Source organism: Thunnus maccoyii, chromosome 18, assembly GCF_910596095.1.
Source record: "Thunnus maccoyii chromosome 18, fThuMac1.1, whole genome shotgun sequence".
Taxonomy (NCBI): Eukaryota; Metazoa; Chordata; class Actinopteri; order Scombriformes; family Scombridae; genus Thunnus; species Thunnus maccoyii.
Genome location: NC_056550.1, coordinates 13,357,171 through 13,370,265, shown reverse-complemented (window position 1 = coordinate 13,370,265; position 13,095 = coordinate 13,357,171). Strand labels below are relative to the sequence as shown.

General features: G+C 36.4%; 1 protein-coding gene across 1 annotated transcript; it reads left to right on the top strand.

Annotated features, from left to right (window-relative positions):
• The first annotated feature begins 57 nt into the window (after positions 1-57).
• Positions 58-11,910, top strand: LOC121883627 (sterile alpha motif domain-containing protein 9-like). Its single transcript, XM_042392003.1, has 4 exons — positions 58-1,395; positions 3,359-3,420; positions 3,678-3,717; positions 5,510-11,910. The coding sequence occupies exons 3-4, from the start codon at positions 3,693-3,695 to the stop codon at positions 10,147-10,149; spliced, it is 4,665 nt and encodes a 1,554-aa protein (XP_042247937.1). The 5' UTR covers positions 58-1,395; positions 3,359-3,420; positions 3,678-3,692; the 3' UTR covers positions 10,150-11,910.
• The last annotated feature ends 1,185 nt before the right edge of the window (positions 11,911-13,095 follow it).

Below are 13,095 nucleotides of genomic sequence, written 5' to 3'. Positions count from 1 at the left end.
ACCAGATTTACAGGACATAACACTTTTGTTTTAGATACTAAAGAGGTTCTGTATGTCCTTTTTGAAAATGTAACTCCATGAGATAGACCATAGAGTTTGATGTGCAAAGACTTCAAATGGGATTGGCTCAATGCGTGAGTGGTATGACAAATTGTTATGACAAATGGTTGTGCAATGTATTTCATATAAAGTGTTGCCTAGAGTAATTACAGTTCACTCAGAACAAAAGTGAAATCACATCTCCTAATGACTGTGTACAAAATCAACACATTTCTATCTTTTGTATCCTGTAAATGAGTATAATGAGCGAGTGGATGTTATCATCAGTTTTATTCTCATCTTTCTAATCACCTGGCACCACCATGAGACAAGAGTTTTATTCCACCCACACATCTGGACAGTATTTTGGACAAGGTTCAGTCATTACACAATACAGGGTTGCACAATGAAATGCAGTTGTGGCCCCCTCCGCACTACACACACAGAAATTGTATTAACAGATACTCAAATATATATTTTTAAAATTTTGAATAAAACAATAAAATACAAGAAAGTACATAAAAGTAGCACTAATTTTCTAATGAGCATTAATCAATGTTGCTTTTAAAGAAGCAGTAAGGAAAGGAAACTTAATGGTTCTCTCCTCTCTCAGAGAGTCCTGAGCTTTCTTTCAGCTACTGGAAGCCTTTTAGTTGTTTGGAGTGTCCAGCTTAATACTTACTTGGGTTCTGTTCACCCCCAAAGATCTAGAAAACTTAGGAAGGAAATTTCTCCACCCAACACTCTTATTCAAGTTAAATGTCCAAAAATGTCAAGTATAAATTCTTGTTTCAAAATGTGTTTTTTTTTTTTTTTTTTCCTTCCTCTGCTACATATTCTGCCTGGGCAGGGTTGTGTTGCTCTCTAAGTTTCAATTTCCTGCTAAGTTTCTATTCCTACTCATTCAGTTTTTATTGGTTTCTGTTCTCCTGTTGAGAAAGAGAGAAACATATCTTGTAACTCAGCCAACATAAAATAGTTTTGATTTTCAGCTGACCCAAACAACATGAAATCACCTTTGGAACAGGTCCATGTTTGCTTCATAAAATAATCTCTTCATTTTGGACAACCAAGCATTTGAGGGCAGCACAAAGGATCCTTTATGTTTCAGTCATAGGCTAAGCAGTAGTGACACAACAATTTTACTGTTTGAGATGTATGGTAAAGAGTGATGACAGTTTCTGGTCAAAATGAGTATCTTGCTGCTGCTTGCCTCATGTATTCATCATTAGATGTTCATGAAATGAGCCTTTCTACAACACTTTTTACTGCCGTCTATAGGCATGTCATAAAAGTGACCCAGGTGCTTCTTCATGAGAGTGACATGTTAAACTGCTATCAGATTAATGTAAAGAGGTACATGTCTGAAAGTAGCTTTACTGTCATATACTATGATTAGTATATAAAGATGGATGGTTGATCAACAAATATTGTCTAGTATGAAGTTGTACAGTATAGCCTTTAATAACATTCATTTGGCAAAATCAGTTTATAAACAAGTGAGTAAGTGGAAAACTGTCAAGTGTATGTGCTATATAAAAATAAATCGGGGTTCAAACTAGAGACACACCCCTGACAATAACAGAACAATACGCAGTACTTAATGCACCAAGTAAAGCAGGAAGTGGGCTGTTGAATAGAGGTTGCCTATGAGATCAGGATACTGGTAGGTGCAATGAGTTTTATAAGCTTTAGAGTCTTTTTAAAACTGTTTTTGCAGATTTATCCGATTCAGTCTAATACATTTATAACCTAATGTTCCAAAACATGTTTTCATTTTTTGTCTGCTACGTTTTGTGTCTGGGGACGATCATAATCTTTCCGTTCTGCAGCTATATATATATATTTATATATACATATATATATATTTGCAAAACCAAATATATTGTATATTTTTTTGCAAATGAAAGCCTTGTACATATCGGATGTTGTTCAAGGCAAATTAGAATAATAGAATTGCGCTGGTAGAATTGATACATGGACATTGGCTCAGTCTATTGTACCTGTGGGGATAAAGTTGCAGCTTGAATTAATAAGAAACATGCTAAGGATCTTGTTTTCTGATATTCATGCTTTTTTTCTGAGTGGTGTTTTGCTTTAAAATGTTGTAGTCAACTGGACTGAATATGCAACTATGTAAATTTGATGATCCCGAATGATGTTATTAGATGTTATTCCACATTTGTCTTTATGACACATGAACATGATGCCTCAACTAAAGGTTTCTTACATTCCTTAAGATGCATTCAACACAAAGAAAATACATAATATCAGAATAGAGGGAGGTCATTTTTGTCCGATAAGCTTGTAGAACAGCTTCAAATCAAACTGGAATTTAATTTGCCATTTGTGTGTACATGCTGACAAAACCACGACATTTAAAGTCATTTTACTTTTCATGTTTGAAAACACATAATTTGACAAAATGAAAATTTTGTGTACTCCAAATAATAACCCTTCTTTAATTATAACAAAATTAAATGAGATGGATTCTTCAGTTTTACATTGGCAGACAATGTGACTCCTAAACCCCTAAACCAAATGAAATAACAGTGCCATTTTGCATTTTAATAATGTAGAATGTAGGATTCGCTCAGACTTATTTCATGAAATCTATCAAAATAATTTCTGAAAAACAGTGGACAGGATATCACGTTGGCTAAAATGCACCATATTACTATCCCAAAGACCAGTGATGCACAAGGATTCCTAGAGCTTCATTTACTTTTCTGTGACACTTGTGACAGAAATACTGTATTTTTATATTCTATGTTTTTACACATTTATATATGTGGTGCAAACAAGGCAATTTATCAAACATTCATTAGCAAGTTTTGAGTAAATTGAGAAAACACTCAGAGGAAACTGTGTGCAGAACATAATATTGAAAAGGGACAAGCACAAGTGTGCTGAATTAATAAATTAATATGAAGGAATGTATTTGTTTGGTTGCCACAACAATCTGCAACTTAATTTCCTACTGCTACAGTAACTCCAGAAGGAGTTACTAATTTGTGTGCATGAGGTAAAGAGGACAAAGTACAAATTTGCTCATGAAATTTGACTTGGTCCATACATAAAAACTTTACATGGTATAAATGCATAATCTAGCACAAGAGCCAGTAGTTTTTATCATTAATCACTGCCACGAGAGATATATTTGCCAGGCAGATAACTACATGTTATAAAACTGACTCGTATACATACAAAATAAATGATGAAAAAACAAATTTTCATTCTGATTTTGTATACAAGTAAATTTCAAACACATTAGAGTGTTGAGGGAATGTGTGCTAACACTGCTTTTTCACCAACAAAGACAGAGCAAGATTGATACCTGATCAACAATGATACAAGTGCTCTAGTGTTGTGCTGCACATGGTAAGTGTGATATTTGGTCTAGCGTGCATGTGAATGATAATTAAAAAAAAAAAAAGGAGACCAAGTAGAGACGAGTGCAGGATATAGCTGTAGTGAACGGATAAGAAGTCAAAGGAAGACAGTCTATCAATGTTGTGCTGCATATGTTAAGTGTGATATTTGGTCTAGTGTACATGTGCACGTCAATGATTATTAAAAAAAACAAAGTTACAGTATCGTGTAACAAATATTAAATGTTAGTCTTTTGCTGTCCTTAGGAACATCTATGAAAAATGGAAAGCAGCTCCACAGAAATGGGTGAGTATAAAATGTTGCATAAAGTATTGCTACCGTGTAGTAGAAATAAGGGCAGGATATATGGTACAATTATATAGTCCTTTATCCAGTTAGTCTGGTGCCATTAAGTACCAGTGCTAATTCAAGGAAACAGTATTAATTCTTCTGTGTCCAAGAGCTGTTGATTGTTGATTAAACAAAGTCACCACTTCTAATAGAGTTTGTGTGGCACATGTCCATATAAAGTCTTCACACACTTTCATAAAAATTATGCTTTGGCATTTCAGTATTAGCCAACGTATCATAATAAAATATTGTACAAGATGACACTGTGATGAGATACATTTTTTTGGACATGTTAAGTAAAACCCTGAATTTTTTCCATTGTTTTGCACTGCACTTACAAGATATCTTAAATGTAATATATTAAATTTGCACATGTGACCCAAGATATTCTTCATCTTGTTCTTCTGTTTTCCAACTGTAGCAGTTTACACATAAATATTGACACCAGGGTGATAATTGTGCTGGGCATCAATATTAGATTGGGCATAACTAGGTTTAGAATTATGCATGCACTGCCTTCTAGCAGTTGCCATGCTCTTATCTCAACCTTGTACACCACTACACTTCACAGTGTACAACTGTGCAATGTCAGATCACAGTTGGTTGTGCTCACTAATACATGATCAGAAGTGCAAAAGACTTGAACCTCTCATCCTCTAGAGGTCAGTGCAGCAGTGTTTTTCCTCCTTACAAGTTGCCCTTTGACCAGAGTGCATTTTAGGTATTATATTTAGAGATTAATTCAGAATAATTGACAGTACCAAATGGAAAGGGGAACAAAGTGGAACTCAAATCACACACACACACACACACAAAAATCCTAATTTCTAAAAAAAAAAAAGCTCATTCATGGCCATGGTTCATGGTCAAGGTCTCATTAACCGCTTGAATGCACAATTTTCTTTTTTAGACTTTTTTTGTTGTTCTGTCATGAATGCATCAGCTGACCCCCGATTGTAGTATGTATAGAATCACATGTGTGTTAGCTGTGATTCTAAACATACTACAAGTTAGATGAATTAGCCTTTAACAGATGCAATGCTGGGACCACAAGGAACAAGTGGAAAAATGTATATTTTATACAGTAATTTGGGTGAGCTGACCCTTTAAACCCAGAAGTACTTAAAACATTTCACTTTTCAATACAAAACAACTTACACGTCAGTAAAACCTGTCTACATTTGGCTTTCCAACCTTCCTTGTTCTCAAATGTGAGTCTATTTTAGTATTATATTTATTATAAGCATTAGTTACATGCATAGCAAGTAGAAACATCAAGGACTGATTGTTGATCTTTAACAACACTAACAGTAAACAATGACAGGAATCCGCAGTGTCATGCGAATGTCACCACAGTATGAAAAATGACAAATGTCTCCTGCAGTAGTTAAATACTATTTGTGCCCTTTTAAGCTCAAGCAACAAAACCTTATTTATTCTTTTTTCTTTTGATGTAAATGAAGCAAATGATTATTTCTGCAGGTTAAAAAAAAGTCTGCAGAGTAAATAAGGAAATGGCAGCAACAACAAAAAATATCAAATAGAGGAACATGTGACTGATGAGAGTACGCTAGAATATGCCCAATTATGACCATTCACATGATCACTGTTACTCAAAGACATGAAACTATACAGTGTGTGGCACTTGCTGGTTTTTCTTGCTATAGTAAAATGACTCCTCAGTACATGTCAAATATGTATTAAACTGCTGTTTTGTGACACTTGGTTTTAACATTTTGTTCCACAGGATGGCAGGAACTGCCTTATGACAGATGGACAGAATCTCATGTGAGCTCCTGGTTGAGAGGTATTGGAATAAAAGAGAACTACATAATAAAACTGTCAGAGGAGGAAGTGACAGGGCCAGTTCTCACAACTCTACAGAGGGAATTCCTCAGCACAACAATTGGAATGAAAGGTGGCCAAATTGAACACCTACTCAAGAAAAGAGATCAGCTTCTAAAGTCCGAACCAAACAAACTGAAAAAAGGAAAAGATTTAAGTGGTAAAAGTAAATATGACATAAAAGAGGACTTGTTAATTCCAGGACAAGAACCAAACCCCTCTTCACAAAAACCTTGTGAAAGAGCAGAAAGAGAGAATATTCCTACAGAGTGCAGTGACAGCTCAACTTCTACAGGAGTAACTTCATCTTTCTGTGACTATCAGAAATTTGACCAGCGTGAACCAAGCTGCAGATATGTCAAACACAATGTGCTTCCACCAGAGACAGGGATTGATAACATGATTGTTCCATGTCATGAATATAAGTCACTGGAGATTGCCCACAAATTAGAGTCAAAAAAGCTACAAACAAAAGTAGCAAGTGAGGTGTTAAGATTTGCATGTGCATGCATGAATATGCGAACCAATGGCACAATTCATTTTGGGATTATGGACAAATTAAGAGGCAAACACCAGCATGGTGAAATTATAGGAATACCTGTCAGGAATCAAGATTTTGTGGATGCGTTAGACTACATTGAAAAATGCTTCAAAGGATCAAATCAACAATCTGATGCCAGGAATTGCATAAGGAACCCCCGATTCATTGAGGTCTTTGACAAGGAAACTACTGAGAAAACATGGGTCATTGAATATGATGTTGTCCCAAAAGCAAGCATTGTAAAAGATAAGCTTTACTATGTTGGTGTCCCAAAATTCTCTGAGAAGGACAACAAAGTAAAATGTGAAGAGAAAGTTCCCTATCACAGAGTGGGAGCTAACACACCCCGTATACCTGAAGATGACCTTGTTCAATTCATCCAACAACTGAGAGAGAAAGACCAACAGAGAGAGGAGGCAGAATCTTCAAGCAATCAAACAGCTGTTGACTCTAAAGCGGATCAAAAGAGGAAACTCTCCATCCTCTTAACATGTGGAAAAACACACATGGACAACTCTCTGTTTTACATCATTGTGACAAACAGATTTCACCCAGAGCATCTTGACAGCATAGGCTTCTTGGTTCACATGAATCTTTTCTGTGTGTTTGATTTTGACCCTGATTCAAAGGAATCAGGTCTCTGTGGTAGATATAAGGAGCAGAAGGCTGTAAACCTTCACTTTCTTGATGACTATGCAATCAATGATGGCTTAAAAACTGTTGACATCATACATTCTTTGCAGCTTTTTGAGAGAACAAGCTGGATTTTCTGCAATGGAAGAAACAACTTCCCTGGCGGAGAACAAACCTGCGATGAAAAAACCTGGATCAAAACAAGAAAAAAGAAACTGAAAAAAACAGTGTCGCTCATCTGCAATGATATCCTTCCAAGGCGTTCATTTGTAGTCCTCTTCCTGCTCATGTCTGATGTTGAGCAGCCTCTTGTTGAGACATTCCATGAATTCTATGCAGAGATGAATGGACATGATTTTTTGGCAGTCATATCAGAGTCAAAGGAAAACTACAAAAAGTGGTCAAATCTTGCAGAAATGTCTTGTCACAAGTCTACACTTAAAGAGATCAGCATTGTTGAAATGCCACTGAGTCGTGTGGATGCCACAGTTCAAAGCATTCAGCTCTCAAAGAATCAACTCACAAGGACATTACCCGTCTTAAATGGCGGACGATGCTTCTTAAAGTCAGTTGCAGAGGCCATGCTAGATTCTTTGGAAATCATCAGTGTTGACCAGTGTGATGATACAAAACTGGAGATCATGAGCGAGGATGAAATCCAACAAATTGAGAGCTACTTTTATCGAGGCGGAAAGATAGACTGGATCAACTTCTGGCTTGCTGACAAACACAAGTGTGGGGATATCATAAAGAGGGATGCCTACCAAGAAGCAAACACAATCCTGGACAACATGGTACATTGTAGTAACGTCATTCGTTCAATTGAGAGTGTGAACATATACCACCAACCTGGCAGTGGTGGAAGCACAGTGGCACGACAGGTCCTCTGGAGTTGGAGGACAAAAGTACGGTGTGCAGTTGTTAAACAGTGTAAAGAAATCACAACTGTGTGTGAGCATGCAGTGAAACTGAGGGAACATGATGAGAGAGACAAAAACAACTGTCTTCCAGTACTTCTGCTGCTAGAGGACCGCAATGCAGATGACATACATGATCTCAGACGGGAGCTTGGAAATGTCACAGCAACCAAAAAAATAAGTCAGTCTGTGTTGTGCTTCATCCTGCTCATCTGCAACAGGTCAAATGACCCAGAAAGAATGTGCAGAGCATCGCCATCTCAAACAGTAGCAGTCACACATAAGCTGACAACGGCAGAGAAGCCTCTGTTCACAAAAAAGCTTGAACAACTCAAACTGCAGTTTCAACCAGATTTCATCCTCACGTTTGTGCTGATGAGTGAAGAGTTCAGTAAAAGTTACATTAAGGACTTTGTGAAAAACCTTTTAGATAACATTGATCATTCATCACTTATCACTCGCCTCATCAGATTTGTGGCTCTCTTGAATTGCTATGTGGAAGATTCATACATATCGGTGTCACACTGTGAAGCATCTCTCGGCATAGCTACCCATGTGGAAGGAGCTCAGTACCATGCATTTGTGGATCATCTCAGTGATGAAGCTAGGCTTATTTTCATCCATCTTAGAGATGGTTCAACACACATCTCATCAATACGGATTATTCATCCACTAGTGGCAAAGGAAATTCTGCGTCAGCTGTCTGCAAATTTGCCTCAGTGTGATATTGCCATGGATCTCATCAACGACAAGGTACTTATCAATCACAGGTTCGACAGAGATGAGTTCCTGAAGTTCATCAAAACTCTTTTCATCAGACGCAACAAAAAGAGCAGAGGAGATCCTGAAGACACAGCTTTTTCACCCCTTATTGAGCATGTCAGCAAAACCAGAGGTCATGTTCAGAAAGCTGTTGATCTCATGAAAGCTGCTTACCTAGGTTTGGGAGAAGATGCGTTCGTGGCACAACAGCTTGCCCGGCTGCTTTACACAAATTTGAGATTTGAAGAGGCCCTAGAATGGGCAGAAAAAGCAAAATCTCTTCTTCCATATGATACATTTGTCCTCGACACATTGGGACAAGTTTACAAGTGGTGGTTTTATCACTTGTATGACACACTTGAGGAAAAAGAACCATCACCATCACCTGAAAGGGGAATTGAAATCATACGCATTGCACTCAAGGGAATTTCTGCCTTCAGGGCCTCCGAAAAAGCAAAGAAGAAAGAGACCGCCAGCTTTAACAATTCATACTACGGAGAGGTAGATGTTGGCTGCAGGCTGTTGAAATTCCTGTCAGGTGTTGATGTTTTTTCAAATGATACTGGAAAATCAGAGTTGATGCAGTACTTGTTAACAGACTACATACCAGCAGAGGTTAAAAAACCCTGGCAGATGTTTCATCAGCAGTTGAAAGGATTACAAAAGAGCTTGTACCACACACTTGAGTGCATCTCTGAAGACCTCAGCTACTTTCAAACTGATATTAGTGAGGAGGATGAAGAGCTTGATGCAAGGGATCCAGAACAAGTATACAATCCTAGAAAATGGTTGACAAAAAAGAGTGCTGTATATGCTGGCTTTTTCTGCACTACACCAGATGAGGGTGACCAAACAGCTGAAAGCGGCAGCACTGACATTGCCAGTCCAGCTGAAAAACTTTCTCCATTCCAAAGACAGATGAAGACCTACAAGCTTGGTGGAGGAAATGTTACTTCCATCCTCTCATTACTATATGACAGAGACCCACAGAGAGCTGGAAAAAAACTTGAGACAATAATCAGCATGTACCCAGAAAACCTGACATGGAATTACCTTGACCAGACAGAACTTGCAAACTTCATCTTTTGCCAAATAGCTCTCAACTGTACTCTACCTGGGTCCTCAAAGCTCCTGTCTCTTCAAAAGCTTCAAGAACTCAGCAAGAGATTTATTACAAAGGGGAGAAACATGTCATCAGCAAGTGCTCTCTTCCTTCTCTCCCTTCTGTTTTGGCCTGAGACTAGCAATGAACTCAGTTCTGCTGGTAGTCAGATCCTCTCATCAGCCATTGATGCACTTCAGAGAATCTATGAGCAAAAAATTCAACATGTGCGTCCAAGGAAAAGCAGAATCGCGACCCACTTCTTTCTGGCAAAGGCAAAAGGTCTTAACAAGATTGTCCACAAAGGTGCTATTGAAAAGCAGATTAAGGGCACTCTAAGTGAAAGAAAGCTGAAATGGCTTGGAGGGGAGGTATGGAAAACCAGGGAAGTTGTGCAGTCACTGAAACGTGTTGAAGGATGGACAGAAAACGGAAACTTATTTGTCAAAGGTACAACCAGAGACAGCAAAATTAGGGTCTTTCCTCGATTTTCTGCCTCCCTGCCAAATGGAAATGAAAGTGTCACCTTCTACTTAGGGTTCTCGTTTGATGGAGTGGTTGCCTTTGACATCCAAGTAATGGAGTAATTTCCAATGCTCCCAAATGCACCTCTCAAGATCTGCATAAATCAGTGCTAAGCTACAATAGCCCTTAGACTTAGAGCCACAAAGACTTTTGTAGGCCTTTCCTTGTTTCTATATGACAACTATTTACATGTGAAATTAGTCTCTGCATTTGCATAGCAAACACAAGAATATCATTTGAATCATACCTACCATTTTGTAATATATGTCAGGGTTGAAGTAAATACATTCAGAACAATTTTGAAGAATAGACAGTCAACAAAATATTTTTTTCTGACTAGCTAAACTAAAATATGGCTAGAATCTTGCTAATGGAAATATGAAATAGTCAGAGTAAGAAACTCTGTAAACAGTTGTTGTTTTTTTACTTTTTATATACAGTATGTACATTTGGAATTATTTTGAACATTACTATATTTTCAGTTTTATACTTGTTTGTACTTTTTTAATGATCAGAGAAGTGTAATTGAATTGTACCAGTAAACAGAAAGTCTGCCTTGTGTTTGTGTATAATAAAAAGCTGACTTTCATGGGGTATGATTCTCAAGAAACACGAATTGTGGATATTGAGGTATCAAAAATGATCATGAATGCAAGAGACATAGTCTTTTTTAAAAAAGGGTCTAGACTTAAGATGATCTAATGGAAATATTAAGGAACCAGAGTAAGAAGTGCTGTAACTAATTCATTAAATCTTCTTTACACAGTATGTACATTTGGAATAATTTTTAACATTACTATATTTTCAGTTTTATGCTTTTTACTTTACTTTTTACTTTTAAATGATGAAGTGCAATTGAATTGTACCAGTAAACAGAGAGTCTGCCTTGTGTTTGTGTATAATAAAAAGCAGACAATATCATGATGAGATTGCAAATATGAGATTTTTGGATAAAGGTCAGCAAGGCAATACAGTTGTCCAGAACATCTGACGTATACTACCTGTAAACTATGTTTCATACACTGAATCTCATAAGCATTTTGTGTTTTGTTGGGGTTTCTTTCTTATATGTGTGATGATAACAGCACTGCCTATAATAGTGGTCTAACGGTCTGTGCAAAATATTTCTAAATATCCATTTTGTTATAAGCACTGCTGTATACACAAAGATGTATCCAGTGATAAAGCTTTTACTTGGGTATGATTCTCAAGACACACGACTTATGGATATTAAGGTATCAAAATGATCATGAATGCAGGTTAAACATTCTCTGTTCAAATGATTTTGAAAAAAAAGATCAAGACATAAAATGATCTAATGGAAATATTATAGACCAAGAATAAGAAGTGCTGTAACTAGTTCATGAAACCTTTTTCACACAGTATGTACATTTGGAATCAGTTAGTCATTTATCATTTTAAATCATTACTATATTTTCAGTTTTAGATTTTTTTTGTACTTTAAATGATGAAGTGTAAATTTAATGGTACCAGTAATTGAGAGTCTGTCCTGTGTTTGTGTATAATAAAAAGCAGACAATATCATGACAAGATTGTAAATGAGATTTTTTGATAAAGGTAATTTGAGACAATACAGTTGTGCAGAACATCTGACATATATTTTCCTGTAAACAATGTTTCATACACTGAATCTCACAAGCATTTTGTTTTTTGTTGATTTTCTGTCTAATAAATCTGATCATCAAACTCTCATCCCTCAGTTTAGTTTGTTTTTTAAAATAGCCTCATATTTCAATAACATCTAGATATCTAGGATCAGTGTGAAGCTATTTAATTAAAATGGAGCCTCTTGATGTTCTCACCATTCAATAACCGAAGGATATGGGTTAAAGGACGCAAAACAGCTTAACAGGAAATGCACGCATATAAATGCACAAGGACCTTCACCAAACTTACTGCAGGTTTAGGGACATTGTGATCCAAGCTGTGAGGGCCCCTGATAACAAATGAGAAGACAGGAAATGGTGAGACTTGTCTCATGCTGGATCAGGGGCTTGGAAGCGCTTATGTATTTATACTTGGTTTTTTGTACTGACCTTTTTTCTAAATTGACTATTAGATGGCTTATAAGTATCTAATTTCCTATATGTAGAATAAGAATGCATTCAGTGATATGACTGGGTCTAATTGTCAAAATTAGACTTGTGGATCTTTAGAGGTATTGAACTGATCAGTTACTGTAAGAAACACATTTGTCGCTCAAATAAATAAGCTAAACCTGAAATCTGTGTATTTAGACAATTGAATATTTTTGAATGATCCGGTTTTTAGTTGTGCATTTTAAAATGTTCTGAGAGGTAGAGGAAATTGTTCTTGTAAAGAGGCCAGTTTCATATTTCCATACTGTAAAATGCTGACAAAATCCTGACAGATACGTCCCAGTTTTTTGTACTTGAGGATATTTTGAGAAAACGCAGTTCTGCAAAAATGCGACAATTCAGTCTTGATAAATTCTGCATTACTACTAATATGATCATAGTATTTTTTTTATATCATTGGCTCTATTGACAGCCTGATAACACAAACTTTTAAATTTATCAAGGAGTAACTATTTGCTGTTTACAAATATGAAACAATGAGAACATGGTAGGAAAACATCACAAAGGCAAATCAGAGTTTATGAACAGATTTATTCAAAGATAAAACAGTCACATTCTGACTTGGACACAGAAATTACACAAAAATCCTGTGTAGAGTTCTTTGAAAGGGACAAATCCTGAAACAAATATTAATAATAAACCTTCAGTTTTTAAACATAACTTACAGTTGAAACCAAAAGAAAATATCCCTGCAACCAGAGCGTCTAAGTCGACCCAGTACCATCATATTCTCAGAAAAAGTATGATATAACTACAAAAGAAAATGCGTTACATCTTTGTATAATACTGTATTCTTTAGCAAGTAAAAGATTTATACTGTAGCTTTCTTGCGCAACATCTAAAAAGTCCAATAATCTTGGTTCGTTATTTTCTTACATGGTGGAGAAA